The following is a 26,515-nucleotide window of genomic DNA, read 5'->3' on the forward strand; positions in this document are numbered from 1 at the left end:
CGTGTGTGGGTTGGGGGGGGGGGGGGGGGGGGTCCCCCAGGGAGGCAGGAGGCTCAAACAGACTCTCTCTGCCTGGTCTGCAGGAGCTTCTGTGGGGAGCCACACTCTCCTCTCTCTGTGGTCTGTAAGAGGCTCTTAGCTGACCGTGCACCAGCCGGCTCCATGCATGACACACATGCGTGACCTCAAAAATAACACACATGAGCACATGACATCTTGTCAGCAACCTTATTTATTAAACATCAACCGCACTGGATCCCTGGGCGCTTTTGGGGTACTTCAGACATTCAGATGGAGAGTTGAAACCTTTGCTGGTTGAGCAATAAATAACAAAGAAAATACGAGGTCGAAAGGAAAAGCCTAACATTAAATGGCAAAGTTGCAGCAGACGCCCTATATACAGAGTTCAGAGCCCGGTTTGCACAGCCCAAACATTTTAGCAGGAATGGACGCGAAACCGAAGAGTTCCGCTGTGCTCCACATGCACATCGTTGCCATACTCACCATTCATTCCATATGATCATCCAGACAATCAATGACGCCCTTTTCAGCGGGCTTCTCTCAGTTTCCACCTTAGACCATGTCGCGGTGTCTCCTCTCCTGAAATCGTTCAGTGGTCACTGCGGGGTAAAAATCAGCCCCGGATTCGGTAAAAGAGCTAAAATAACCGGCACAATTCTGCCGCATCAAACAGTTTGCTCTGCCAGGCTCTCCTTCCGGCTGCCGGGGGAACAATGGTGCAGCATCAGACTGACAGCTCCGCGGACAACGTGACTCCCTCCGTCCAATCGTGGTTCCATGATGAAGCAGCAGCGGAGCGCAGAGCGCAGCTGCCTGACGCGCCGTGTGGTCATGTGCGCCCACTGCTGCCAAACACGGTGGGCTTCACCGACACTTCTGAGCATATTTATGGGGATTTAGGATGGGGGATCTGAGCCTGAGAGATTAAAACTACAACAATTTGGTATTAATTACCCTTGACTGGGACGTGTTCTCTCCTTTTATATACATTTTGTTCTCCCTTTAACATGTAGCCATGACGATTAGATAAATGCGCGGCCCTAATGCGGTGTTGTGTGGGTTTCAAACGTCATCAATATTTCCCTTGGAATAATGGTATAATATTTTCAGCAGATTTAAATGATCTTTTGCGGGTGTTTATTTATTAAGTTTGAATATATTGCACGGGAGATTTGGTTCATTTTGTGTATTAATTATTTTGAACTTCTGAGCAGAAACTAAAGCTACGTTAAGTTTGAGCTACTGTGGTGTCGCAGTCTGACATCTAGTGGTCATATCTGTGAACTACTTGTATTCTCTTTTGACCTAAAGGTTCACCGTTAATTTTACTCGTCTTATAAAATCATTTTAGATGACAACAGCACTGATTCCGACATGAAAAGACTGGTTTTAGCTGGAAAATCGCTCCACTGTTAAAGTTGCTGACGTAAGTCTGAACTTTCTTTGTAAATCTTTAATTATAAACAAGGTGAATGTTTCTCATAGAATAATTTATGACTTTTTTTTCTATAGGTCATTCTATTTTAAATTAAATGCAAAGGGTTATAACATTGCAACTTAAACCATAATACATTTATTATTCATTAAAAAACAATACTGTCTTTAGAGTTGTGGAATATTTATTAAACGTCAAAACCTTAAAACCATCGATGTTTGTCCAATGTCCAATTTATATTTAAATTGTTTCTATCTAACTTTCCATCAAAAACTCTAAACTTGTGCTGTTTCAGTGAAGTGCACCTTACTGCCACACGGCTTGAAGTAGAGATGGAATGACTCTTGGATGTTCCACGCCACGGTAAGAAGATAACAAGATAACAAGGTAACAAGGTAACGAGGTAATGAGGTACAACTACAGGAAGACTTCTACTCAGCTGCTTTTGACTCCTAATCCAATTTAATGAGTTACAGAAGAAACACGCTCTCATGGGACACCCCTGACCGGGGCCTCACCATGCCTCCGGCCCAGACGCTGTTGGGATCAACTCCCCCAGCGGCTGATTAGGAACTAGGTTTGGATGGATGGATGGATGGATGGATGGATGGATGGATGGATGGATGGATGGATGGATGGTGGGGGGGCTCCTTGTGTCAGTCACCAGCCATGTAACTCGATGTCAGTGAGAGAGCCACCAGTATGTGATACTGCCTCTGCTTCCTGGCCTCCCTGAATTATACATCCCTCTCAGGTTAACGTGGATATCCAGTATCTCTCATCCCAACATCTTACTTGACACAACCAGGAAACCTTTAAATTCAAATATTGTTACCCACCAGAACCTACGGCAAACGTTTTAGTCTATATTACAGGAGAACTAATGTTAAACTGACTTTATTGTTATCAAATGTGTGACTTTATTGTCATTAAATATGTGTGCTCCTCGTTGTGTTCCCACGTCCCCTTACTCTGCAGAGAGCTCGCCAGGCTTCGGGTGGACAACCTGTCGATTGCTGTGCCTCTTCGAGAGCTGCTGCTGATTGATGTGTCTTTGAATGCCAAGAAAGTGGAGCCCTGTCGAGCGTGCTGACCTGTGTCCCCTCCCTAATGCAGCCACAGTCCCCCGCTGGTGCTGTTGCACCACAGTGGAAATTCAATCAACGGCAAGACACGTCTCTGCCTTCTCTCCCCCCACTGGGCCCATTATTGACACATTCATAGAAAGAGCATTATCCAACGCTGGATTAGAGTCGCCTCAGCCGTCTGAGATACTGCTGGCCTCCTTTTTACAGGTTAGTCTGAGCATTGTCTTGTTTCTGCTGCTTGAATTCAATGACGCTGCTGATAGCCTCAGCTTCATTTGGTGTGGGTGGGTAGGGAGGGGGCTTCTTTTAATAACCACCAGCAGTCAAAGCTTAAACACAACCCACACAATAGCTATTCAACATCCCCTCTGATGTCTAGCCGCACTTCCTGCCTGCTGCCCAGGTTAGTTTTTTAAGATTCGGGGTAATAATAATGGACATCCACCTGCTGTGAGGCTGTATTAGCCTGTGAGGCCGGTGCTGTGACGGGACTGTGGACCCAATTAGTGGTGGAGTTCTGATGCACATTTCTGCGCGTGTATTTGTGTATGTGCGTCCCAGTGCAGCACCACAGCAGAGTAATGGGATGAGACTCCATCACATCTGCTGTGGAAGCCACACATGGGCAGCAGTTTGGGAGAGCTGCCGTTTCAATGTCAGACACGTCTGGCAGAGATGTGGCCTGTGCTCTGTTTGATATGGTCAAAGGAAACAGCGCCAAGTTCTGTCACACGGATTCTGTAGATCTCTCGGGTGTAAGAGGGCTTTAAGCCCTTTTAAGATTTGGATCTGTTGCTCCAGCAGCGTGATGGAATTTGATAAAGGCAGGAATCTTGGTGCTAAATGACGATGTAAGTGTGTTCAGTCAACACCGACTGTGAGGATTTCATCCCCATCAATCAAACACGGGTGGATTTAATAGGCGAAGACAGGCCAACTCTGTATGAGTCTAATGCCAGACTGGCAGAGGCCAGGATTGAATCATGTCTTATTCCAGCTGTGTCACCCACTCGAGTCAGAAAGGCAGGGTAGCCATGACAACTGTATCAAATTTGTGTGCACAATAACAAATCCTCACTGAGTTTGAAAGAAGCCAGCGTGTGTGTCACACAGGGGGAACCTAGTAAAACAGCTACATGACATTTTTCAGATTTCCCACTCTTCTTCTCAGAGAGCGAGCATTTCTGATATATAAACAAAAAAACCTTCATGTTTGAAGCCCTGTGTGAGGATTAGGAGCCGTAAATTATTGAATGAGAGTACCACAGTGTTGTAGTTGTGCCAGGGATTCATCATTGTTAACAAGCTTGTGCTTCCATTGAGAATTTAATCCCACTATGATTGCCTCTTTTCAGAAAGAGACATTAAACATGGTCACCTTTTACAGTGAAGATGCTACTCAAAGAATGGTGTGCTGTAGTAACTACATTCACCCACGAGATGGCGACTTTGTGGCTATGTGACAGGAACAGCCTGTGCTGCTGCCACAGATTTACTATCATTGCACTGATACTCCTGTTAGACTGCACCTTATAAAAGTCTGTGTTCTCTCAGTACTGGTCTCAAATCTACATATATAACTATATGAAACAAAAGACAGATATATCCTCTGGTTCTGTTCATTGTGACCTGGCTCAGGGTTTAATACACAGCAAGAGACTGATGCCACAGCAAAGATTAATGAAGCATGATGCATTTTACATGGATGCTTGTGTTCAGTCTGAGTTAGCATAAATCACACATACACGCGCGCGCACACAAACACACCCACACACATGCAGGCGGTTATTGATGAGGAAAAGAGCGTTTATCTTCAGGCTATCTGTGACCTTGACATAATTACTGCAGCTCAGCTTTTCTGTATAAAAAAAGGCTTCAGTTCTCAAAAGTCAATCTTGGTAATGCAGAGCCTCCATTAGACATCTATTAATAACCTGGAATAATGAATCTCAGCAAATAAAAGTAAAGCTTCATGTTTATTTATTCTATTTTAACTACTTCTCATCTATCTTTGTAACTTTGAGACAAAGTTTTGCAGTAATATTCTTGGGGTACAAATCTGCAGTGTCGGCGTAAAGAATTTATTGATCTTCAGCCTGTCACACAAAGTCTAGTTTTAGCTAAGTGTGGTTTGGTGCTGCAAAGCAAGCAGAAGTTAAGGTGAGCTCTTGGTTACCTCCAAACAAAGGCCTCTGGCTGAAGCTCAGCAGGATCAGGGTCTGGGGACTGTCGAGACCCAGGCAGAAAACTGTAAATAGACCTTTGACTGACTGGTGCGACGGAGCTGACAGGAGACAAAACGAACTGATTGAGATCTCACCAGTGACGACACAAGGAAAGACTAAACTGGCTTAACAATACCAGCACATTTAAATGAAAAAATGAATTCATTCGGCTGCATTCCCATCTATAAACATCATTTATGATCTCATAGCATCTTTGGAAAGCATGATTACACAAAAATCCTGTTCACCGTGGGTCTTCCTACACCTAAGCTTTCGAGTATTTCCAAATATAATTACTCCTCTCCTCTTTCAGAGACGTGTCCGGCCATATTTGTCGTTAGGATGCTTCGACTTCTGAGGATTTTATTGACAGTAATGTAGGTCACCCTTCCTTCAGTCATCCTGCTCAGTCTTTTGTCACTTGAGACAGATATTTTTAGATTCTTTTTGAATTTCTATCATGTCTTTTGGTGCCAAGATTGGGTGTCAGGCATGTCAGGGGACAGGCGATTGCTCTATATATATGCCCTGTTGCTATGAATGTAGTCCTTTTTTCTCCTGTAAACTGACATATATTTTATACGTATCATTTTTATTTAAACACCTGCAAATGTTGGACTGACTGGTGTTTTTCAGTGTTTATCTGCTTGTGATGAAGCGAAGCCATCAATGACTTTGTCTCTCTCTCGCGGCTCCAAACGTCTGGGGGTAAAAGTGTGATATCCTTACAGAAACCCGATACCCTAATTGACGGATAGCCTTGGGTGGAGGCAGTCGGGAGCCATGTGCAGTTTTAGCCCTCTGGCGTTTGCAGGGAGATATCTGCCTTCCACCACGGTGACGTCCCACCTCGGCCAGAATGACCCAGTTTTCAGGAAATGTAATAATAAGGTTTTTCTTCAGAGACCCCCCCAAACACACACACACACACACAACACACACACACACACACACACCCTCGTGCCTCCCTAAAGATGCGGACCAGATGTGGATTTTTGTTTTATTTTCTTACATAGTTTTGCACAGCAAAGACAGTTTTGTGGATCAAACAAGCACGTTGCAACATGTAAAATCATTCCTGTCACATTAACCTTGAAGAATGACAAAAGGGATGATGCACAACAACAACAATTCTAAAAATTATTATTATTGTTGTTGTTGTTGTTGATGACTGGGCTGGGCTCTATATACCATAGATAGTTAGATACCATATGCAGCTTGGTTAGGCTCCAGCACGCTCTCTGTGACCCTGAAAGGGATGTAGCGGTCAAGAAAACAAAATGATCATAATTTGTTTGTTAATTTTAAATGAGGGTTAAGAGAGATCATCCAAAACACACGAGCCGCTCGCTGTCCGTCAGGATTTTCCTGGGAGGTTCCCCGTCTCTTTCCACAGCTGGGACTGAGAGATTGGAGCTCACACAAATCTCCGTCTCCAGGCTGAGGTGCAAATGTGCAGCTCAGTCTACTTCTGTAATGCACAGCAAGCTATAACAACGGCAGACCCGCAGGGACAAATCTATTTGTCTGTGTGGACACACGAGGCCTAGCTTGGGTGCTGATGCTTCAGCGCCTTTGTCAATTTCTTACAAATTCCAGCTCATTTTTCACAGAGGAAGGTGTTTATGAGCATCAGAGTGCTGCTCAGCAGCCAAGTCTCTCCTCCCCTGAGAGCACTTATCTGCATGTTTCATGCATATTATTCTGTCTCATGGCACCGGGAGCTCTTGGTTCCTGAGTCTTCCTGGAAGAGTCACCCCTCTCACCCCACCGAACACGACTTTCACAGGTTCTACTAATCTACTAATCAGACTGAGTCTGGTGGGATTTCATGTTATTTCCCCACTTTGATGGTACAAAATTGAATGTGAATGCTGGATTATGATATCCTGAGCATGCCTTTAAGGCTGGCAGAGCACCAAAATGTACTTTATTATGCTCTTTATTATGTACGTTATTAAATACTCAACAGGTTCCTGATTCGTTAGCATGATTTTTTATCACCAACGCCGACATTAGACGTTGAACACACCGGATCTCAGTGCATTTGGATTCTGGCCCTAGTGAATAGGTGTAGGTTCTAGTATGGTTCAGCAGTCAGGAGGATTTTGCAGTGCTTATTTGCTGAAAAGGTTTATGGATGAATCAGTGAATTGTTGTGAAAGATTCAGAAAAGGAGATGTTAATATAAATTTAGCCAGACTATCAGGCCTTGATGGAAGAATTTATCTGTTGTCCACATGGCAGTAACATCAGCCTTGTGTTAAACGCTACAGGTCAATAAAATGACTCAAAGATAACGTAAGCAAACTTTTGTAAAATTGCAGTTGGTGAGGGTTATGAAGACAGACAACAATCTGAGGTTGTGTTTGACGGTGTCTGTTTGTTGTGCCCAGTTGGCTGGAACGTTTCCTGTGAACCACAGGAGAGCCTGCCTACCAAAGTAAATGGCCATCTTGATGATGAACAAAAAGCTTCCTCTCATAAAGGGTCCCTTCTGCTGTGGTAATAGAGTTAGTACCCATCAGCATCCAGCCCCATTACATTATTTTCCCTCTCTGTGCGCTCAGATTGCGTCCATTCATCACTGGCTTTTGCTGAGTTCATTTTAATTTAATTCATTTCATAAATGCAGGCAAATGTTTCTTTGTTCCTTCCCCAGAGCAGAGGCCAAGAACGCGCGTCGCTCTCACCGCTGTTACCAGGTGAGCAACAGACCTCTGAAATGTAACGAAGCCTCAGCAACAAGCTCAGAACCCTCAAACTAATAAAACAGAGCTTAGCTTCAGCTTCATACACCTCGTCTGTCGGATGTCCCCCAACACTCAGCACACGACGCCTTCACCTGCCACGATCCAAGAAAGTTCACGTAGCGGCAGAGTTTATGTAGCGTTGACGTGGATTGAAAGTTCATGGTGTTAATCTAAGATGATACCCGGCCTCACTTGCAGCAGCATCTGGCAGAGACGAGGCTCCTTTTCATTCTCCTGGTGGTGCTTCTGTGAGCTGCGCCAAGGCTCCAGGACAACAATATTCAATGAGCATTGTCAGCTTGTTCTAGAGGCCTTCAAGCTTCAGCAGTGGGGAGAACATCATTGGGAAAAAGAAGGGCCGTCATGATTTATTATTATTGCCGCAGCAGTATTTCCCTCATAAATTTATGATAGAATGCCAGAGTTCTTAATTAGCATTTCATAAATTAGCATGTCCCACAGAAGTTCTGTGCATTTGCTAACACTGTACAGGCCGGACCCCTAACTGCAGTATTAAATAAACGTGGCTTATCTAATTTAATAATAATAATCTATAATCTAATTTAAATCACAAGATTTGGGCATCAACCACAGTCAGATGTCATACCGCACTCCCAAGGTTTCGGAGGCATAAAATGCAAATTTATTTATACTGAATACAGCCGCATTATTATTATCAGCTTGTGTGAAAATGACATTCAGCTTCCTCCTAAAATCTAATTACACCGTTGCAGCATGAATATCTCAACAACTTCTCCTGGGTTTTAAATCCTATTTAATTAGGCATTATAACAAAGAGCTCACAGATATTTACAGCAGTCTGGGTGAGTGGTTGCAGGGGAGGCTGAGGCTTACCAGTTCACACTCTGTGGCTCCGCAGTAAACACTCGCAACCAGCATTTTCTCAGGAGGGAGCAGACAGGGGTTTAGTGCCTTGCTTAAGGGCACGGTGAGGAAAGTTCATGAAAAAAACAAAGAGGAACGTGCCCAGCAGACATGTTGTTTATTGTTTCGTTGAAATATGTTCTCAGATTCCAACACCGTCAAGGCTACAATCCTTTCCCCATGAAGGTTTTAGAACAATGCTGGCTGCTGTTGAGCCTTATTCTCAACCCAAATTTAACCATTTTGTGGGATTTTAGCACCATATACACAAGCTTTGTGTTTCCTGCTGCATATTTCAAAAGCATGAACACTGTTAGAATATTTCACTATTATTTTGGGGGTTTTTTTTAGCTGTTTGAATGCTAATAAATATATGATGACAGGAGTGTGAATGTGAAATAGAGTGGGTCTGAAGGTGATGAATGTAGCTTTATATTCAACTGAAATGACATTTATATGCATTTTTAGACTGTTAATAATGCTAATGTTAATAAAGGCTGCTGATGGAAATCATTTGTCTCCAGGATGGCAGCGCTCCTCGCCCCCTTGAGTTTGACAGAAAACCCACAAATTTATGATCCTTCCTTTACCATTGTTGCCTGGCTTCTCTGTTTAATGGATTACAGAGGACTGATTGCACGCTGCATAAAACAGGCTCATCATGTAAATAACACGAGGCCTCGGAACAAACCGACATCAGCGCTGACGTGTTTGTGCGGTCTGAGGACCGCGGCAGCGTCTAGACTGCTCACAGCCATTTTGTCCCTCCAAACTAGCAGCATGGGTGTGAATGTAAACCTCCGATTCTACATCATCATGAGCGTGTTGTGTTGATGCTTAATTGGAGCAGGTCATGCTTTCATACCTCGCTGCTCACTCAGACCCCTGTCAGTTATGTCTGGTCTCCAAACCCCGCCGTGCTGCGTCCCTGAGATGCCGGGTCAGGCTGGCGCCACCGTCTCAGCGCCTCCAAACAAGATGATCTGGTCTGCTCGTCACCTCGAGACAACGTATAGTATTAGCAGCTCCTCTAACACCCCCAGCAACTGGCATTACATCACTGTCCCTGATTCAGGGAGAACTCCCCCAACCCTAACCCACATGGTTTGGGCAGCTCTTAGCTTCAAAAACCATTTGCAGTGACATTTTTGCACCACTCTAATGCTGGAAAATCTTTGTGTGGGTTTATATGTGCTGTGTGAAATACCGTGACAGGTGGAGTAAAGAACGGAGACCACGATGATGAAACTAGATGGATCTGATTTATTAGTGGCCGAGAGGTGTGACCGGAAGTACTTCCTAACAGATTTTTTTCAGGGGGCTAATCACTGGAGGCGCAGAGGCCAGGGCTGTATTTTGGTATGTGGGCGGAGGGTCTAAAATAAAATCGGCCGTCACTGTCTGCTCTCTGGACAGAAGTGAAATACAAAGTGGTGGAGCCGGCCTCCAACGCTGGTTGGGATTTGCGTTTGGCTTGGACAGATCCTGCAGGTCAGGGGTGCAGAGGCCTTTGTGTGGGATTCCCATCTGCTGGACTCATTTCTGTTGCAGCTGGTAGGTGGTGGCTCTTTTATTGGTGCGTTTATTGGAAGTTTGTATGGAAGCCTGAATTATTGTGACTTTTTAGGGCATCTTTAACACAAGGCACAAAATTGGTGCATGTTTGATATAAAATTCCTCAATACTGTCCAGCCACTGTATCCAGAGAGGACAGGCAAACATGAAATGGGCCTAATTTAACTCTGGATATTCCTCCTGAGGACAAGTTGGGACTAGAGTCCTACTGAGACAAAATAAATGGAACTCAGCGATGCACAGTTAAGACCATTAGGTGCTATTTGACTCCACTTTTTAATCATTTACCTTTGGATTCTGAAGATCAATAACAGACAATCCGAAAATACAAGACAGTTGATGCAGGTTATCAGAAACAACGGCCTTAACTTACCTTCTGTATTCTGCTATGAAACACGAGCCTCCCTGGTTACATCTAAAATAGGCCTGATTTATTTTTGCGGGTACTTGGCGCCTACATTACTTCACTTTCTTGTCATTTGAGCTCTCCGTCTGGTCACACATGTTATGAGATACAGTCATAAACTGTTTTGGCCACAAATTTATCTGTGAATTTGAAAAACAAAAAAACAAAAAACACAGCAAAAAAAAATGCAGCTCTGTTAAAAACGGATTTTGAACTACATTAACAACAAGAAAATGTTCTGTTTTAATGTTTAGCTTTATAAAACTATTGCTGCTGTTGCTCCGAAGCTAAAATAAGTCATGCTAGACATGTAAATAAAGTTCAGATAAAAGCAGCACTAACAGGTGCCTTCAGCTCTAAAGGCTGGATGACAACGTTGATGGATTTCAAATTCTCTTAAAAAAAAAGCACATTAGCTTTTACTGATCTTAATGGACCTGCTTTTAACCAGATGGAGGTAGGTGGTCATTTTGACCTGGACTTATTTAATTTAAGATAACTTTAAAACTTGCAGGTTTCCTGTGTTGCTCCTTTGCTTTTGAATGGATCTCAACCAAAAATCTGTAATTGACAGCACTGTCTCCAATAACCACTGAGCGAAAAGATAACTCAGATCCAAACTAGGATTTTTATGCCTTAAACAACTAATGTGGTCTCAGAGAGCGCTTTGAGAAGCCTTAAGGGCTCATTGTTAATCCAAGCAAAGCGTTAAACCATGAGGTTACGCTAAAAAGACTCACAAGTTCACGTAGTTCCGAGGAGACAAAATAAGGTCATGATTAATCCTCTGCCGCCGTGGACCGATGGAAGGCAGTGCAGAATATCCAATCTAAGACCTCCAGTGAGTGAATATCAAGAGAAAGCTTTTAATATTTTCACTGAATGACTCACAGAATACAATTTATCAGCTGAGGACATCTGAGCAGCGTTATGCCGTTTTTTTTTTATAGCCATCATTTAATTTGACAGTGCACCCCAAATATGTGTGCTCTGATCTGAGTATTTAAGAGTGTACTCGTAGTTATGTGAAACTGCTTTTAAAAAATGTCCACATGGAACCCTTCTGTAAAGGCTGGATTACTAGCAGGAGAAAGGAAGGCACCTAAAGCTCAAAAAGAAGACCAAAAATTCAAATGATCTTTAAAGAAACAAAACAAACTGCATCCTCATATTTAGAATTTAAAACTAAATGTCTGGTCTCTCATCACAGACGGACAGCACCAGTGTGCAGAAACGTAGTTCATGTACATTTTTCCTTACCTGCATTGTTTTGTGCAATTTCTGTACAATTCTTAAATAAGCATTAATGTGATGCTGCTTCTACAGATTTAGATAAATGATGGCTAATAGGATGAATTAAATATTTCTGCAGCCATACACCGGTACGCCCTATACCAAGAAGGTTCCAGGTCTGACCCAGGGTCAGGATTTGTCTGTGGATAGGTGTCTGTGTGTGTGTGTGTGTGTGTGTGTGTGTGTGTGTGTGTGTGTGTGTGTGTGTGTGTGTGTGTGTCCTGATAGACAAACATATCTGTGGTTTTTGTGCCGTAGCTGCTGGCAGCACAAGTTTTGAACCAGGGCAGGACTTCCTGAGAAAGATTTGAACCAGAGTCAACGAGATTCACTCTGTGGACCCAGACGGGAATCCCGCTGATCAACTGCGAGGCCATGTACCAGGCAGCTGTCTCCAAGCATGCAGACAACACCGTCCCCAGTGGGGTACTTAACTTTGTGCATGGACATGTCAGTGTCTTTATGTGTAGCCATTACCAGAGATGATGACTGCAACGCTTTGAAATACTTGTTAGCATGATTTCTCGGGGGCTGCCTAGTCTTGTTCCCAGCTAGAACAAGTGCTGACGTGCAACAAATTGTTATTGCCACATTATTATCATGCGGGGTTAATTGGACTTGATTTGTGCTGAGAAGGTCATATTTAGATTCTTTAGTACCAGAGGTGAAACACAACGCTTTATAAAATGCACAAGGCACAATTACAAACCACACATGGCATCAGCTGGAACCGCGATGTGTGTAACAGCGACTTGCACTGCACGCACACCAGAAAGAATGGCTCTATTAAGAATCATTGTCATTTCAGGTCATGCAGAAGTGGAAGCAGCTAATGATATTTCCTGCTTCATTAGGTCACGGAAGAGTCGGCAGTCTGTTCCCTGCCAGTGGGATTTGCCAGTGTGAGGAAGCTGTTTGAGACCCAGCAAACTGCAAACTCACACAGTGTTACCCAGTTTCAGCTCCACCAAACAACTGTGCAGGTACACATGTAGAAATCTGGAGGTTAAAGCCACGAGAAAAGGGAACAAGAAGGCATGTTTTGTTTTGTGTGTTCCATTCCATGTGGGAATGTGGTTACGGCTCCTTCCTTCCTATTTTTTCCCCACACCACCAGGTTCCCTTCAGAGCATCATTAATTGGTTAAGAACAAAGCCAACAAGAAGAATGATTTTTTTTTTGGCTGTGAGTAAGTGAACAGCTTGACGTATTCTTTGTCGCCTTGGCTCCATCTGTGATGAGTCATTTCAAAATGCAGAGAGCGATCTGCTCTTGCAGTCTCTTGTAGGGTGTTCCACTGTGTTCTATTAGGCTTTGACTGGTGGACTAAGTCACAGAGGGGTATGTTTTTATCTGTGGCATGTGTAGTGTGTGTATGTGTGTGTGTGGGGAAAGGGGGGGGGCACGTACACATATTTTAATGTTTACATACTGCTGTCTTCGTCTTCACAGGAAATGTCTGACTCAGAGGTGATCGTATCGACCAGGCAGGTGCTCCCTGGCAGCGAGTCGCTAGATTGCAACCAACAAACAATGGTACTACTGCACATTTTTCGCTCTGCAAACAGCGAGAGGAGGCTGTATTAATGAGCCCAACATTTTAATTACCCCCTTTAAACTGATAGCGATCGATGAGGTCGGTGCCGCTGCCTGTCTGACAGCGCTGAGATCACAGATTTTTTTCCATCTCAATGTAGGTGTCATACTGCAGCAATAACCTGGAATCTAGTTCTGACAACCGTCAAAATGAAGCAGGTACGATGTTTATTTGTTTACAGCCCATTCTCTGTATTATGCTGCTGTCTCTAAGTTGTGTTGTTGCTGACTTTTAGATGAAGAATTTCCCAGGTACACTACAAAAGAACTGAGGGCTCACTTTGAAAGGACAATAGAGGAGGCGGCTCCACAAAAACCAATTAAGGTAGGCTTTTTCTGATTCACTGATTCGCACATTTTCTTATTCTAGATAGGAGACACAATATATAAAGTAAGCTTTCCCATTGTCAGATTTTAGTCCCGCATTAATCAAAGGAAAGCAGTAGAAATCTTGATGATTTTGCTGTTGAACATTTCCTGAATGCACAGCTATGAATACACTTGAAGTGCACATATGGATGGATTATCATCGAGTTTGTCTAAACTCAAAGGTGCAAACGGAATCGCACTTCGGTCAAGGTTGGGAAGTGATGGTTGGTCGATGGAGGCCTGATATTTTTTGAGGTTATGACAACATTCATTCAAAGTCTTGAAGTTTCATCTTCTGCAGGAAGACGAATATGACAAAGTCGTTTAGTTTCTGCATGGCAATGTGTTAAATCTTCAAGTTTTTAAATGTTAAATTGTAACCTAGATAAACCACGGTTTTAGTTGAACTTTTTTTTTTTTTTTTACCTTGTTCACTTAGGCCCATCTCCTATATTGGAGTGTCCATATAACTAAAGAGTGACTGATTTACAGTTTGGCTTTTTGTTTTTTTACCATTGAAACATTTTTTACTCTTTTAAAAGATTGACCGTGACATCAACCAATCAAAGTGGTCCTCAAATGTGAAACAGAGCCAAACCGTGACAAATGAAGTTTGCCAAACAACCACAATCGAGTCCACAAAGGCCACAGAGGTTGAAGTGACTGATAATGAGGATTTCCCACCCCCACCACCAGCTGAAGATGCAGACTATCTCCCACCCCCACCTCCAGACTTACTTCAAATGCCAGAAAGTGAAGATGTTCCAGCATGTCAGGATTTCCCAGAACCTCCTGAACCATTAAACCCATTCAAAGATCCATTCAACAGAGAGGCTTTCTGCAAGCAGAGGAGAATGAATGAACTTAAACGCCTCTACAAGCATATTCAACCGGACATTTCTAGTATTGAGGAGTGCCACACTGATTATGATGAAACAGACAGCAATAAATTACACAGCTGCGAGTACATCTATGAAGATGATGTAGTCCACGATGATATCAATTATGATCAATGCGAGGAATGGGAAGAGATTCTCCCTGGGGATGTGCAGTCCATGCGTTGGATTTTTGAAAATAAGCCCTTGGACACAATTAGGGATGAAAGTCGCAGTGAGGAAGATGATGAGGGTAAGATAACTCAGCAGGAAATCATTCTTGGAAAAGATGTGAAGCGTACAGCTTGGATGTTTGAGACCAAGCCAATGGATGAGCTGAGTACACGCAATATCAGCATGACGGAGTATAAAAACAAGTTTAACAAAATAGATAAAGGAGACGTCCGCGCGGCAGCGTGGTTGTTTGAAACCCACAGGATGGACGCTCTGAATAAGATGCATAAGGAGGAGGACTTGACCAAAGAGATTCTGTTCACAGAGAATGATGAGAATTCTACCATCTACATGATCGACAACAAGTGCATGGAAAATCTTGGGCACACCGAGACCATCGACGAGAGCCACCTGCTGACTTTAAGATCGGTACTGGAGGAAATTAAGGGAGAGGTTAAAACGGTCACAACCACTTTTGACACCCAGTTTAAATGCGTGATTATGGGACAGTCGAGCCAACTGCTAGAGATTAAATCTGTGCGCAAAACTGAAACTGAATTAGAGAACTCCATTGCCTCTCGCTGGCTTTTTGACACCCAACCTCTCACTGTGACGGACATAGGACCTACACCCTTGAGCCTCCTGTGTAGTCTTTCCATGGAGGACAGTAATAAAGGTGATTGGGGAAGGTGGTTGTTTGAGATAAAAACATTAAATTCTCTCCAAGACTTGGAAAAACCAAAAGCAGAGAATGAAGAGGTGATAGGAGCCGATGTCCGAAAGCACTGCTTGGTGTTTGAAACCCAACCGATGGATTCTCTGAAAGATGATTCTAACGCAAGGCCTCAGACCATCGAAGACATTATTGGAGGCAATGTTAGATCTGCGAGACACTTTTTTGAAAGCAGCCCACAGGCAGAGGGGAAGACCGGCCTGGAGGTGGGAAAACTTCAAAAGGTTACCCTGGCCGAAGAAGCCAAAGGCGACGTGAGACACCAAAAGTGGCGCTTCGAGAGTCAACCTCTAGAACACATTGGAGAGCAGAAGAAAGAAGTTATTCGCACAGTAAACGTTGAGGAAGACCTGACGCAGGAGGATGGCACAAGCTGCAGGGCAGATGTGCGTAAGAACTGCTGGGTGTTTGAGACACAGCCGATGGATACGTTAAAGGATGACTCAAATACTCGACCAGTGACCAAAGAGGAGATTGTTGCAGGCAATGTGAGTTCTGCAAGGCATTATTTTGAGACTACTCCAGCTGAGGAGATAAAAGAGCTGGTAGAGGTGGGAAAACTCAAAAAAACAGTAGCTCTTGTGGAGGAGAGGGGAGATGTCAGACATCAGAAATGGCGATTTGAAAGCCAGCCTCTTGAGGAAATTAGAGAAGAAAAGAAGGACATCATCAGAACAATTGACCTGGAAGAAATCGATAAAGTGGACATCCAAAACTTCAAGCACATCTTTGAGAGCGCAGAGTCAAGCAGGGGGGATGAGCCTCAAAAGATTCAAATAGAGGGTGTCACGTCAGGCTCAGTGAAGTCTAATAAAAACCTGTTTGAGTCGACTACTCTCTACGCCATGCAGGACCACACAGGTCACTTTCATGAGGTGAAAACAGTTCGCCGTGAAGAGGTGGTGAAAGGAGATGTAACAACGTGTAAATGGATGTTTGAAACACGACCAATTGACCAGTTTCATGAATGTATTGATAAATATCAAGTTATCAAGGGCATATCCAAGCATCAAATCGAGTCTGGGGACGTTAAAACAGCAAAGTGGTTGTTTGAAACACAGCCGCTGGATTCTATTAAGTATTTCAGCAATATAGAAGATGATGAAGCTGTGGGCACAAGCAACAATATAGACATCGTGAAGGGAGATGTAAAAACCTGCAAATGGCTCTTTGAGACTAAACCGATGGACATCTTGTATGAAAAAGTCAAGTTAGAGGATGAAGGATCAGAAGAAATACAGAAAGGAGACGTCAAAACCTGCACGTGGCTGTTTGAGACACAAGCACTTGATACTCTTCACGATGAGACAGAGACTGTGCTGAAAACATGCACCGTCAATCAAGAGGACATAAGAGGAAAAGACGTAAAAACAGCCTGTTTTCTCTTTGAGACAGAGAATGTTAGCCAAGAGGAGACCGGCTCTTTCAAACGTGTCACCGAAATAGACATTGCATCTGGAGATGTGTCAAGGATGAAATACATTTTTGAAAACCAAACAGGCAATATCATGACTTCAACATCTGAAGAAGTGTTGCAGAAGCTGAAGAATGTATGGACAGAGGATGCACACAAAGGAGACGTGGTGAATTGCAAATGGCTGTTTGAAAACCGGCACGTCGATGGCCCCGAGGAATCAACATGCAATCGCACAGTGAATGATGTTCAAGGAGGAGATGTAGATAAGGGGCGTTTTATTTTTGAGACCTACTCCTTAGATGAAATTAAGTCGTCCTCGGAGACAGACGAAGAGCTGATTAAAATGCAGAAGATTATCTGTGAGGAAGAGGAGAAAGGCGATGTGAGAAATTACACCATGATGTTTGAAAACCAGCCCCTTTATGCCATTCAAGACAAAGCAGGTCTTTACCATGAAGTCACCACCGTCACAAGTGAAGAAGTGATACGAGGAGATGTGGTGGGAACGCGTTGGTTATTTGAAACCAAGCCCCTTGACACTATCAAGGACACAGATGAAGTTCATATAATTAAGTCTGTCACACAGGAGGATTTACAAAAAGGAGATGTCACCTCTGCCAAGTGGAAATTTGAGACACATCCACTCGACAGGATCGCCGAAGAAAAGAAGATTTTAATAAGAACTGTAGATGACATCCAAGGAGGAAATGTCAGGAAAAACAAAGATCATTTCGAGTCTGATGCCCTGTCACAGGGGTCTGTTAGAACAGTAAATGTAAGTGAAATACAAAAAGGCGATGTGAGGACTGCAAAATGGAGATTTGAAACACAGTCAATTGATAAGATTAGAAGCATGAGCTCCGAAAACCTGATCGAAACTGTTAAAACAGAAGAGGTCGCGAAGGGTGACGTCAAGCATTCAGTCTGGCTTTTTGAGAAGAATCCTCTTGACCACATTAAAGAGGTCGATGAGGATGAAGACCATCGGACTGTCACTCAAGAGGAAATCTCCAAAGCAGATGTGAAGACGACAATGTGGCTCTTTGAGACAACGCCATTTGACAGCTTTAATGAGTCCAAAATTGAGAGGACTGAAATCTTGGGGAAAAGTGTTAAGGGAACTCTTGAGGAACTTTACAGTCAAAAAATGGTGAGGTCGAAGGGAATACTCATTGAAGCTGATGAAATAGGTGATGTTAGGATGGCAAAATACCAGCTAATGAATAAGCAGGCTCCAGAGATTCAGAGAGAAGAAGTTATTAAATGTGATATACAGACTGTTATGATGAACCTGCTGAACACACAGGTAAAACAAAAGCAGCATATAAGCATAGATACAGAAGAAAAAGGGAACATTAGTTCCACAGTAAAACAGCTATTTAACCAAGAGAGATGCACAAGCATTGAAAAGGAAGAAATAATACGCGGTGACATTCAGGAAGCTGTAAAGAATCTCTTCAATGAAAATGATTCAGGAAAACATGGAATCCTTATTCAGGAGGATGAAATGGGAGATGTACAGATGACAATTTATTCCCTTCTGAACAAAGAGGAGAATGTTAATGTTGAGAAACAGGACATTGTAAGAGGAGATATAAAGAGTGCTCTTCAGAAACTCTCTGGCTCAGATAAGTCAGATCAAGCGGTGAAGATAACTGTGGATGCATCAGAAAGGGGAAATGTCAACTTTTATTCCACATGTATTGAATCTGGCTCTCTTGACTATCTCAGACAGCTTAATTTGGGATCTGAGGAGTCTCTCCAATGCACAGCAGAAAAAGAGAAAATTATCGGAGGTGACATCAAGAGCACAAAACTCCTCCTTGGATGTAATCGAACACCGATTGAGCGAACCGTGGAAGATGTTATACCTGGTGATGTTCATAACACGGTGAAAGTTTTCATGTCGGAACCAACTCTAGAAAGACCTCACAAGGAAGAAATAATCAAAGGAGATTTAAGGGCTGCTTTGACGTCCTTGTCTGAATCAGCAAATCAGAATGTTGTTGTAGAGAAAGAGGAGGTGGTGAAGGGTGATATACCGAAAGCCCTGCGGTGCCTGGAGAGGGCTCATAAACAGTACAAAGAGGTTGAAAAGCCAGAAATTGTCCCAGGAAATATAAAAGGAGCCATGAGATCACTGGAAAAGTCATCAACCTCCAAAGCTGAAACTGTTGTCGAAGATTTAGTCCAAGGAGATGTGAAAGGCATGTTAAAATCTCTGGAACTGGCAAAACAAGGGCTCAGAGATGTTGAAAGAGAAGAAATCATTAAGGGCGACATTCGCATCGCAATGCAGAGTCTACAGGATGCCTCTAGTGAGAAGAAATCATGTCAGCAGACAGCAGATATTCAGGGAGATGTGAGAGGAACTATTCAGCTCTTAATGGAGCCTCCATCCTCACCCAAATTACAAAGGAGCTCCAGCCTGGAAGATGACGTGAAGGGTGATGTCAAGATGTCAATTAGGTCACTGTATGAGGGGCAAGAGCACACACAGCTTGAGAAAGAAGAAGTGATAAAAGGTGATGTCAAAGGGACAATTAAATCCTTATTGGAAACCGCACAACGTGAAACACCTAAACTCAGAGCATACAGAAGAGTTCGCGTGAAACAAAGCCCCCCAGTGAAAAACCTCCCTGTTGATGCACAGAGACACATACAAAAGATCAAAACAGCAAAAACAGTCGAAACTGCACAAAAAAATCAATCCACTGGTGGTGATTTGTTGATAACAAAGGCAGGCTCTGAGGAGAAGTCTATTCAGCAATCAACAACAATAATGGAGCATAAGACAATAACGCAGAATCATGGAGTCAAAACTTTGAAGACAGAGTTCCGAAATCTGAAGTCGAGTCCAAAAGCTATAATAAAAGTCAATAATAAATCCAAAGTGCAGACAAATATTTTCAAAGCTCAGGTGCAAGAACCTGACCTGCCACTCCCACCTCCTCCTCCACCAGTGGATGACACAGATCTTCCTCCTCCTCCTCCTCCTCCTCCTCCTCCTCCCTCTGTTGATTCTGACATTGAACAGCTTCCTCCTCCACCACCCCCACCTCCTCTTGCTGGTGAGCAGGACTTCCTGCCACCTCCTCCATCTCAGCAGGAACTTGAGAGCATGCCAAAACAGGCAACGCCACCATCGCCAGTAATAGCAAAAAAGATGACAGTAAAAAAAGTGAAAGGCCCAGCTCTACACCCGGTTCCAAAACTGGAGCCCAAAGTAGAACTCAGTAAAACTCGACATGTGGAGCATAAATCAGAAAAAGTTGAAGAAATCAGCCGGAGCCAATCAAAAGCATCTGACACATCAAGAACGTTTTCCCTTGAATTTCCTGCACCACCCCAGTCACCAAAATCGGTTAACAAAGTCCACGTGACTCCTGTGAGATTCACCCCACCCCCCTCTCCTACGCCTCCTATGAGAGGGCCAATCAGTAAATTTAGCACTCCATTAATAAAAGCAGAAGAAAAATACCGCAAGCTAAAAGAAGCCAGCACACCTCCAACCACCCCAGTGCCCACTACCTTTCATGACTCGGTTAGCGTTGCCCTTGAAATACTGTCCACCAAAGAGCAGTCAAGTAACACTTCGTTAGAACAGATGGGAGCCAATACGGCATCCTTGAAGGTTCTTCCTGACTCCCAATCAAGTGATTCAACCAGGCGTGTTGTTGTGGCAAATACTGCAGGTAGCAACATCTCGACCAGTAAGAAAATCATTACAGATTTGACCGTAATATCGTCGGTGAAGCAGGAAATCACCTCTAACGAAACATCTAAGGTTGTGTCCATTAAAAAGACCTCATTGAAGTCAGTTTCCTCCGGTCACCTATCAGCTCAGCCTGTCACGGCTGACAAAGACCAGAGCTTTGGCGGTGACACGCCAAAAGCAAAAGCCATGCCCAAAAATCAGAAGGCAAAGACCTCCAACAAATCAGAAGATAGAAATTATGCTAATGAAATCTCTAATGAAAAAGAAAAACCTGAACCGATTGTCTCTTCTGTGGAAAATGTAAAATCAACCAAATGTGAATCTCAAGATATATCAACGCTGGAATTATTCAAAAATCTCCACACAGCTCAGCAGAGTGACAAGATGAGAGCAGATATTTCTCCCAAAGACACCCAAGAGAAGGCCTCTGATCTGACAGCGGAGGCGGAAAAGACTACTCCCAACACAAATGGAAAAACAGGCAAACAAAATCATAAGGGGAAAAAGACCAGTCGGCAGGAAAAGCAAGCAGGGATAAAAACAACCAGTGAGCACACAAAAATGATTTCACAGGATGTCAAGACAGAAGTGATGGAAGCCACCGAGGTGACTGTGATCAGTAAATCTACAGATATAACGTCAGAGCCAAAGCAGGACATTAAGGCTGTTAATGTCTCCACTGCTGCTGTCTGTGAAACTGCTGCAGTAACAGAGCGCCAACAGGAAGCTTCAAGTCCATTAAAGAAGAAAAAGAAGTCCAAAAAGTCTAAAGGAGGTGGACAGCCTGGTCAGGGGAAAGAATCGACAGATTCAAAGACAGATACAGGAGCACAAATTCACAAAAGTGTAAGAGAGGAGCACGTTCAAGTCAAGAAAGAAGCAATTAACACCGAGAGCAAAGCTGATCACAGTGTCCAGAAGGAGAAAGCTGCCCAGAAGGATGTAAAATCTCCACAAAAGAAAAAAGGAACCCATCCTTTTCAGCAAGGTGAAGAAAAACAACACAGAGAAAATTTGGTTACTGTGATTTCTACAGTTCAGTCAGAGCAAAGTGAATTCCCAAGGTCTACAACAGAGGGAAGAGAAGAATCTAGCAAGAAACACGTCCAAATTCTGCTGTCTGACATCACAGAAATAACTTCATGTTCAGCAAACACTGGTTCAAAATCAGAAAAAGCTCTGCTCAGTAAGGACCCACACTGGGCCATAAGCATGGGGAGCAACTGTGAAGTGGAGAATTCTCAGAAGCATTCTGAACTCCTTCCTCCAGAACCCAAATTGATGCAATTAGACAGTAATGATGCAACAGAAAAGCACGAATGGGAGAAATCTGTTTCTGGCAGCCCAACACCGAGAATATCAAAGATCAGCATTGGTTCTTCCAAGATTGAAACGCAAACAAAGAAAATCTTCCACGACAGAAATAGAGAAGAAGCAAGTCGGTGCAGGTCTGTTGACCTTCGGGCTCCATCACCTTCCCTACGGATGCGTTCCCCTTCACCAACCTTTATTACCATTGAATCGCGACGAACGGACTCGTCCCAGAGAGTGACCCCCTCGCCCACCTTACTGCACAGGCCATCCACACCACCCACTCCACCACCACGTCGGTGCGACACCCCGACGACTCGCCTCACCAGAATCACGCCCTCGCCAACATTTGACAGAGCGGAAAATCTTCCACGACTCAAAGACGCGACGGCCAAACTCTCACGTGGCGTCACCCCGCCACCACCGCTCATGCCCCAGCAGATCTCAGAGAAAAAATCAGGGATTGTGGAATTGCCCGCCACATTCCATCGGCAAATCAGACTCGATTCCCATCTCTTGGATGCTGCAGTGACATCAGCTGAAACAGAGAAGGCCAAAAAGAGTTTTCCTGGGATGGCTCAGGCCGATGTAAATTCTCAGCATATGGAAAAAGATCAAGCTGACACTTCAGAGGTTGTGATTGCAACTAAAATCCAAAGTAGGTCTGAGACTCCCACACGTGTGTGTGAACGAGATACCGGAGATGCAGATGTGTCAGAGCCGTCATGCGCAACTGTCAAAGAAAAGAGGCAGTTTTTTGAAGAAGCTCAAAAAGCTGAAATCAATAAAACCTACACGCGAAAGGAGCCCACTGCAATTCCTAAAAGACTAGACCCAGATTTTGAAAAGTGTGGGGAAGAAAAAAAGAAGAAAGAAAAAGATGAGCTTTCTAAGGTGGACATGTTGACTTCTGCAAACAACTTTGAATCACCAGAGGGCAAATTAGATTTGATGAAAGACCTCATGTCTCTTACAGACTGGCTTGAAAATGATGCTGGAATGGGAGAGTCTATTAAAGAGAAAGCAGACATCCTGGAGCAGGAGATCCAAACATTTGATATTCAGGCTGTTAAAAATGTTTTTGAATTAGGTGAACAAATTTCCTCTCATAGGGAAAAGAAAAAGAGTGAAGAGCAGCCTTTGTCAGATCTTACAGGGTTAACAGAAGCTGCCTCAAAGCAGCAGAGTTCTCAAGAGACAATCAGACCCTCACAGAAGAGCACCTCCGAGCATGTGGTAGAAACCGTGGGAGCAGAGAACACGCCAGCGTTCACTGAAAGAAAATCAGTCACGGAGCATTTCTCGAATGTGGACGAGTTTGGTAAGAAGGTCACCGGAACAAGGACATCTGTCACTGCGCACTCCGAGAGCGTGTCAGCTCAACCCTTTTCCTATGCTGATGCAGTCAAGAGAAAAACAGTCAGCCGAAGAGAAACCTGCGACGCCGACGCAACGGAGAACCTGCTTCGAAATTTTCACCAGACGTGGGCAGAGAGCGAGACCGTTTTCAAGAGCCTCGGCTACACTGTTTCTGAGGAGACCACATCCCAATTGGTGTCACATCAGAGGACGACTGTGTTGTCTGGTAACGAGGGAACGCAGCATGAAACTGCAAAAATCTGACACAGGCTATGCATGTGCCAGTTCTAATAAATGTGATGGGTGACTAGCTACTACTGCCATGCTCTTTGACACTTTGCTGTGTAAAATACGACGTGGACAGAACCCAAAGCATAAAAGACACTGGTGTTGGACTGGTGAAAAGGCCAAGATGTAAGCACCGAATGGATGGATGAATGGGTGGCTATTATAAACACTGCTCTAAAATGCTTTTATTCAACATGTCCTCCAAATAATACAAACACACACACACACACACACACACACACACACACACACACACACCACACACACATATTGTCAGCATGTTAGAAAGAAAATGACTTATTTGCATTGTTTAAAAAAACATGTTCAGGGTGAATATTTTAGACTCATGAACGGGTCTCTGTATGTGTGCAGGTATGACAGAACTGAATGAAAGCTAATCTATGAACATGCATGAGAGATGCTTGCATACAAATGTCGCCTTTCAACACGACTGAAGAAAGCAGGGCTGTTGCTGTGCTGTGATTCAGCCAGGAAAAAATGCTCCTCATCAACTACTTGCATTTCACCTTTCTCAAAAAGGTTCGAGTACCAAGGTCGGAGCTGTGCACGGTATGTCGGAGGAGAGCCTACCCGATGGATGCTCTCATAGTGGACAAAAAAAAATACCATAAATCCTGTTTCTGCTGCGAACATTGCAGAAATAAATTGAGGTACATGAAAATCTATAGTTAACAACTTTCCTTCATCTGTTGTGCATCTAAACGGATTTTGTTTTGTTCTTGCAGCCTTGGAAATTACGTTTCGCTTCATGGACATTTCTACTGTCTTCCTCACTACAAACAACTCCTCCAATCCAAAGGGAGCATTGATAATGGACGTGGGCAGAACCTCCCTGCAGGAAGTGCTGCACCTACCCCCACAGATGACAAACCAGAGTATAGATATTCCATGAGTAGCCTAAATTCATTAGAGAAAGCACACATTGGGACAGCAACAGAATGTCATGAAGACAGACCACAGTCAAACAAAATATCCATAGTTTGGCCACCACAGGCTGATTTTCCCCAAAAAGCCTTTCAAATGGAGGAGGACATTCAGCTAACTAAACCACAGTGGCCCCCTCCAGACAACTGCCCTAAGTCACCCAAACACCAGCACAGAAAAGCTGTTCCCAGGAGCATCCTTTGAAGTAACTTGGCCCAGCAACACAGTTTACTCATGTAACATCAAAGAAGAAATCAGAAAGAAAGGAGCACTGGGCAGACACAGAGAAAAGAAGTGTTGAAGCAGAGGGTCATGCAGGTGATTGAAAAAAGATAGAAGAAAGTAGAAATATGGAAGGAAATCTGTGGTGTATATACTTAAAAATGAGAAGCAAGTAGAAAAGGATGTAACTGTAGATGAAAGAGGTCAGAGAGAGCCTATATATACACACACACACACACACACACACACACACACACACTAAACTATAACTATATTACTACTAAAAAGAATGTGTTGGAAATCTAAAATGGGACACATTCAAAAGACGTGAGTTTATATGAATTAAACTTTTCATTTCCCTCTACTACTAAAGAACTGCAACGTCACATTTTCAAACTACCAATTGTTTTCTTTGTTTGTTGTTGTTGTTTTGGAAAGTGCCTGCTGTATCTATCTCACACTTTTCCAGGAAGGTCCATTAAAGTGGGGTTGCTGTTGTATTATTTTGTCAGGGCTTTTATTTTGCAACAATTTTGCATTTGCCATTGCAGCACCTGGTGTGCAGAAAATAATACACACAATCCTTCTGTAATGATTTTATTTATAATATGGAAAGAATATAATATAAATGCAACAGAAGTGATGATGATGTTTCTATCCTACATATTTTTCCTGAGCGTTTTATGAAATTACGCCTTTCTTTGTACAAGAGAATCACAGATTGTTTCATGCTGTCAGGTTGATTCTCCTTTTTGCTGATCAGAGAGCAATAAAATGTTGAACGGAATCTCTTTTTCTGTTTCTTTGGACACCAAATTTGAAGTTCTAATGGCACTGACCGAGAGACGTGGCCGTGTGTCTGTCGAGAAAGGGCTAGTCGTTTTAGGGGACGTCGAGCAAGCAGTTCCCAGTGAAGGCCTGAAAAAAGATTTTTAGAGATCTAAAATAAGCTTCTGACCAAAGATGATTGCTCATCCTGATCAGTGCTCCTCAGCTCAGATGTCCAAAAGCTGTCTTTTCATATCTCTTCACAGCCAACCTTTCAATGCATATCAAGCAGTGGCTAAAAAGATAAATGCACCTGAGATTTGATTTTTTTTTTTTTTAAATTTATACATGATATAAGAGAAACAGTAGTGGCAGCTTTTCAGCCAATTAAGTACTCCAGTACTCAACTTATGGTTTCATTTAAAATTAACAGTTGTTGAGAATTGTCTTTATCTTGTTATGTGTTTCACCATATGTTTCTGTCTTCCCTTAGAAGTTAGGCAAGGTAGACTCATTAGCAAATGTAATAAAGAACAGAGACATTTGCAGGATTGTTGTTTGTTCTATTGTTATCTCAGGAGCCAGTCAGGCAGGAGCCAGTCAGGCAGGGGGTGTCAAACACTCATTGTAAATGCGACATCAGGGGGGTTGATGATGATCACATTTGCATGAAGAATGGGATCTGGCCACTGGGAAAACAATGGAAGAGAAGAACTCTACCAACACCAAGTGGGACTGGAGGAAGAGGACGGGGACATCTCAGCGGGGGATCTGGATTGGATTGCATGGACATTGTGAATTTGCATGTGTGTGACTATAAAGGACTGGGCCAAGGGATAGTTAGGTTGTCAGACTTCGTGCCCTGACGATTAACTCTGTTGTTGCTAGGGTTATGAACTGGCCCGGAGCTCTGTAATATTTGTATCTGGAATTGATTCTATTGTTAAATACATTTTGAAATTGGTACTTTACTTCTCGAAGTCTTCATTCAACGAACACGCGGATCGGCAGCTACATACAGGAGGTATCGCGATCCAACAATTTGGTGACCTCGACGTG

The 26,515-nt window shown here is 43.3% G+C and overlaps 1 protein-coding gene across 3 annotated transcripts; it reads left to right on the forward strand.

The window, feature by feature from the left end:
- The first annotated feature begins 339 nt into the window (after positions 1-339).
- On the forward strand, positions 340-26,427 carry xirp2b (xin actin binding repeat containing 2b). Of its 3 annotated transcripts, XM_057026319.1 has the most exons (10): positions 340-878; positions 1,373-1,447; positions 1,752-2,751; positions 12,536-12,664; positions 13,134-13,217; positions 13,379-13,436; positions 13,514-13,602; positions 14,189-23,459; positions 24,062-24,192; positions 24,268-26,427. In XM_057026319.1, exons 3-9 carry the CDS (start codon positions 2,515-2,517, stop codon positions 24,151-24,153), a joined length of 9,960 nt encoding a protein of 3,319 aa, XP_056882299.1. In that variant the 5' UTR covers positions 340-878; positions 1,373-1,447; positions 1,752-2,514; the 3' UTR covers positions 24,154-24,192; positions 24,268-26,427. The 3 variants fall into 3 exon arrangements, with proteins under 3 accessions (XP_056882299.1, XP_056882307.1, XP_056882316.1); XM_057026327.1 differs by lacking the exons at positions 340-878; positions 1,373-1,447; positions 1,752-2,751 and adding exons at positions 9,718-9,961; positions 11,940-12,107; XM_057026336.1 differs by lacking the exons at positions 340-878; positions 1,373-1,447; positions 1,752-2,751; positions 12,536-12,664 and adding an exon at positions 12,725-13,022.
- Positions 26,428-26,515: the final 88 nt, after the last annotated feature.

The sequence above is a fragment of the Takifugu flavidus genome, chromosome 1 (genome assembly GCF_003711565.1).
Source record: "Takifugu flavidus isolate HTHZ2018 chromosome 1, ASM371156v2, whole genome shotgun sequence".
In the NCBI taxonomy this organism is placed as follows: domain Eukaryota; kingdom Metazoa; phylum Chordata; class Actinopteri; order Tetraodontiformes; family Tetraodontidae; genus Takifugu; species Takifugu flavidus.